This window comes from Triticum dicoccoides, chromosome 3B (genome assembly GCF_002162155.2).
Source record: "Triticum dicoccoides isolate Atlit2015 ecotype Zavitan chromosome 3B, WEW_v2.0, whole genome shotgun sequence".
NCBI classification, from domain to species: domain Eukaryota; kingdom Viridiplantae; phylum Streptophyta; class Magnoliopsida; order Poales; family Poaceae; genus Triticum; species Triticum dicoccoides.
In genome coordinates this window covers 743,073,634-743,075,202 of record NC_041385.1, presented here as the reverse complement: position 1 = coordinate 743,075,202, position 1,569 = coordinate 743,073,634, and the positions used below count along the sequence as shown (strand labels likewise).

The 1,569-nt window shown below is 53.0% G+C and overlaps 1 protein-coding gene across 1 annotated transcript; it reads left to right on the top strand.

Annotated features, from left to right (window-relative positions):
- The first annotated feature begins 128 nt into the window (after positions 1 to 128).
- On the top strand, positions 129 to 377 carry LOC119282007 (probable sucrose-phosphate synthase 4). Its single transcript, XM_037562383.1, has one exon. The coding sequence runs from the start codon at positions 129 to 131 to the stop codon at positions 375 to 377; it is 249 nt and encodes an 82-aa protein (XP_037418280.1).
- The last annotated feature ends 1,192 nt before the right edge of the window (positions 378 to 1,569 follow it).

Below are 1,569 nucleotides of genomic sequence, written 5' to 3'. Positions count from 1 at the left end.
TCCCTACCCACCTCCCGACCCCCACCGCTTCTCCGATCCCCCACCCCACCGACCTCCCGATCCCCCACCGCATCTCACCTCACCTCGCCGCCCGAGAGCGCCGGAGCGGTGTGCGCGCGGGTGGCGCGATGGTGGGGAACGACTGGATCAACAGCTACCTGGAGGCCATCCTGGACGCGGGGAGCGCCACGAGGGACATCTCGGCCGCCTCGTCTTTCGGGGGCGGCGATGGGCCTGGCGCGGGCTCCGCGGCGGCGGAGAAGAAGCGGGACAAGGCGTCGCTCATGCTGCGGGAGCGCGGCCGCTTCAACCCGGTGCGCTACTTCGTGGAGGAGGTCATCTCCGGATTCGACGAGACCAACCTCTACAAGACCTAGGTCTGCGTAAGCCTTCCTCGCCGCCCCTCCTCCTCCTCGTGTCTTAGCTAGCTGCTTGCTCCAGATTAGATTAGATTAGCTTAGGTGGTGGCGAGATTTCGAGGATGCAGTTTATTTTCGGCGATTTATTCTGGAATTTTGTTATATGCATCAGACGTCGGTGAGGAGGAGCCCGCACGAGCGTAACACATGGATCTGGAACCTCGCCAGGAAGAAGAAGCAGGTATGCCTGCCTCGATTTTCTTGTAAACTTTACTCTCCCCAAATTAGCATTACGGGTGCAAAACTGTTGGGGGGCAGCTCACTGCTAGTGTAGTTGTTGGTTAGTGCGAGCATTGTTCTATGACAATTCTTGGTATACTTGTTGAACCGCACAAGTGTGGGCTGCTCCTGCTGGTGTGGTGTTCTTCTGACCTCTGACTAACATGCCTTGGCCCCAGCTGACACTCGTGGTCTTAATGATAACCCACTAGCTAATTGCAAGTGTTGATTTGTTTTTGCGCCCTCTGCTGCTGATCGAGTAGTCCTTGATCCTTATGATTCATGGCACTGGAAGATGAGGCACTCATCATGCTGCATGCCTTGTTGAGGTGTTGTTGTGGCTAGCTGCTGGCTGCACATGAGGGAGGGCCACATGATACCATTTGCACCATGCTCTTTCACTCTCTCTCTCTCTCTCTCTGATGAAGATGCTGACAAAGCCATTGTTGTTTACCATCATCGCCATTGGTTTGGTTTGGATTAATGCTCTGTTTGTCCGTCCACTATACCACATCTGGCTACTCGGTGAAATAGCATCCGCTTTAGCCTTTGTATGCTTCGTCCTGCCCTGACGACCTGATCAAGTACCATAGTGTTCCTCTTCGCCTTTTTCATCCTGTTGCTGGGACTTATAAGAAAGTGTTCCAATTCTTATCTGTCAATTTGTTTTGCAGATTCTGTACTGAACTGTTAATTTGTGTGAAAGTTTCTGTACTGCAATGTTTTATTTCTTTGAGGGAAAATGTCTCACAACTTGTGATGTACCCAGGCTGTAGTCTTCCACTATGGATCAATAAGCTTGATTGCCGAGCCTTGCCAGACAACACATCTGCACGCCATGAAGGTTTCCAAAGAGGCTGGCGCGCTTCTCCTGCTGCTACTGCCCCGACCGTCCTCAACTTGCTCCTGGACAGCTACCGCAGGTGAGACA

Coding starts and splice junctions, on each gene's coding strand:
- LOC119282007 (XM_037562383.1), top strand. CDS start 129: ATGGTGGGGAACGACTGGATCAACAGCTACCTGGAGGCCATCCTGGAC.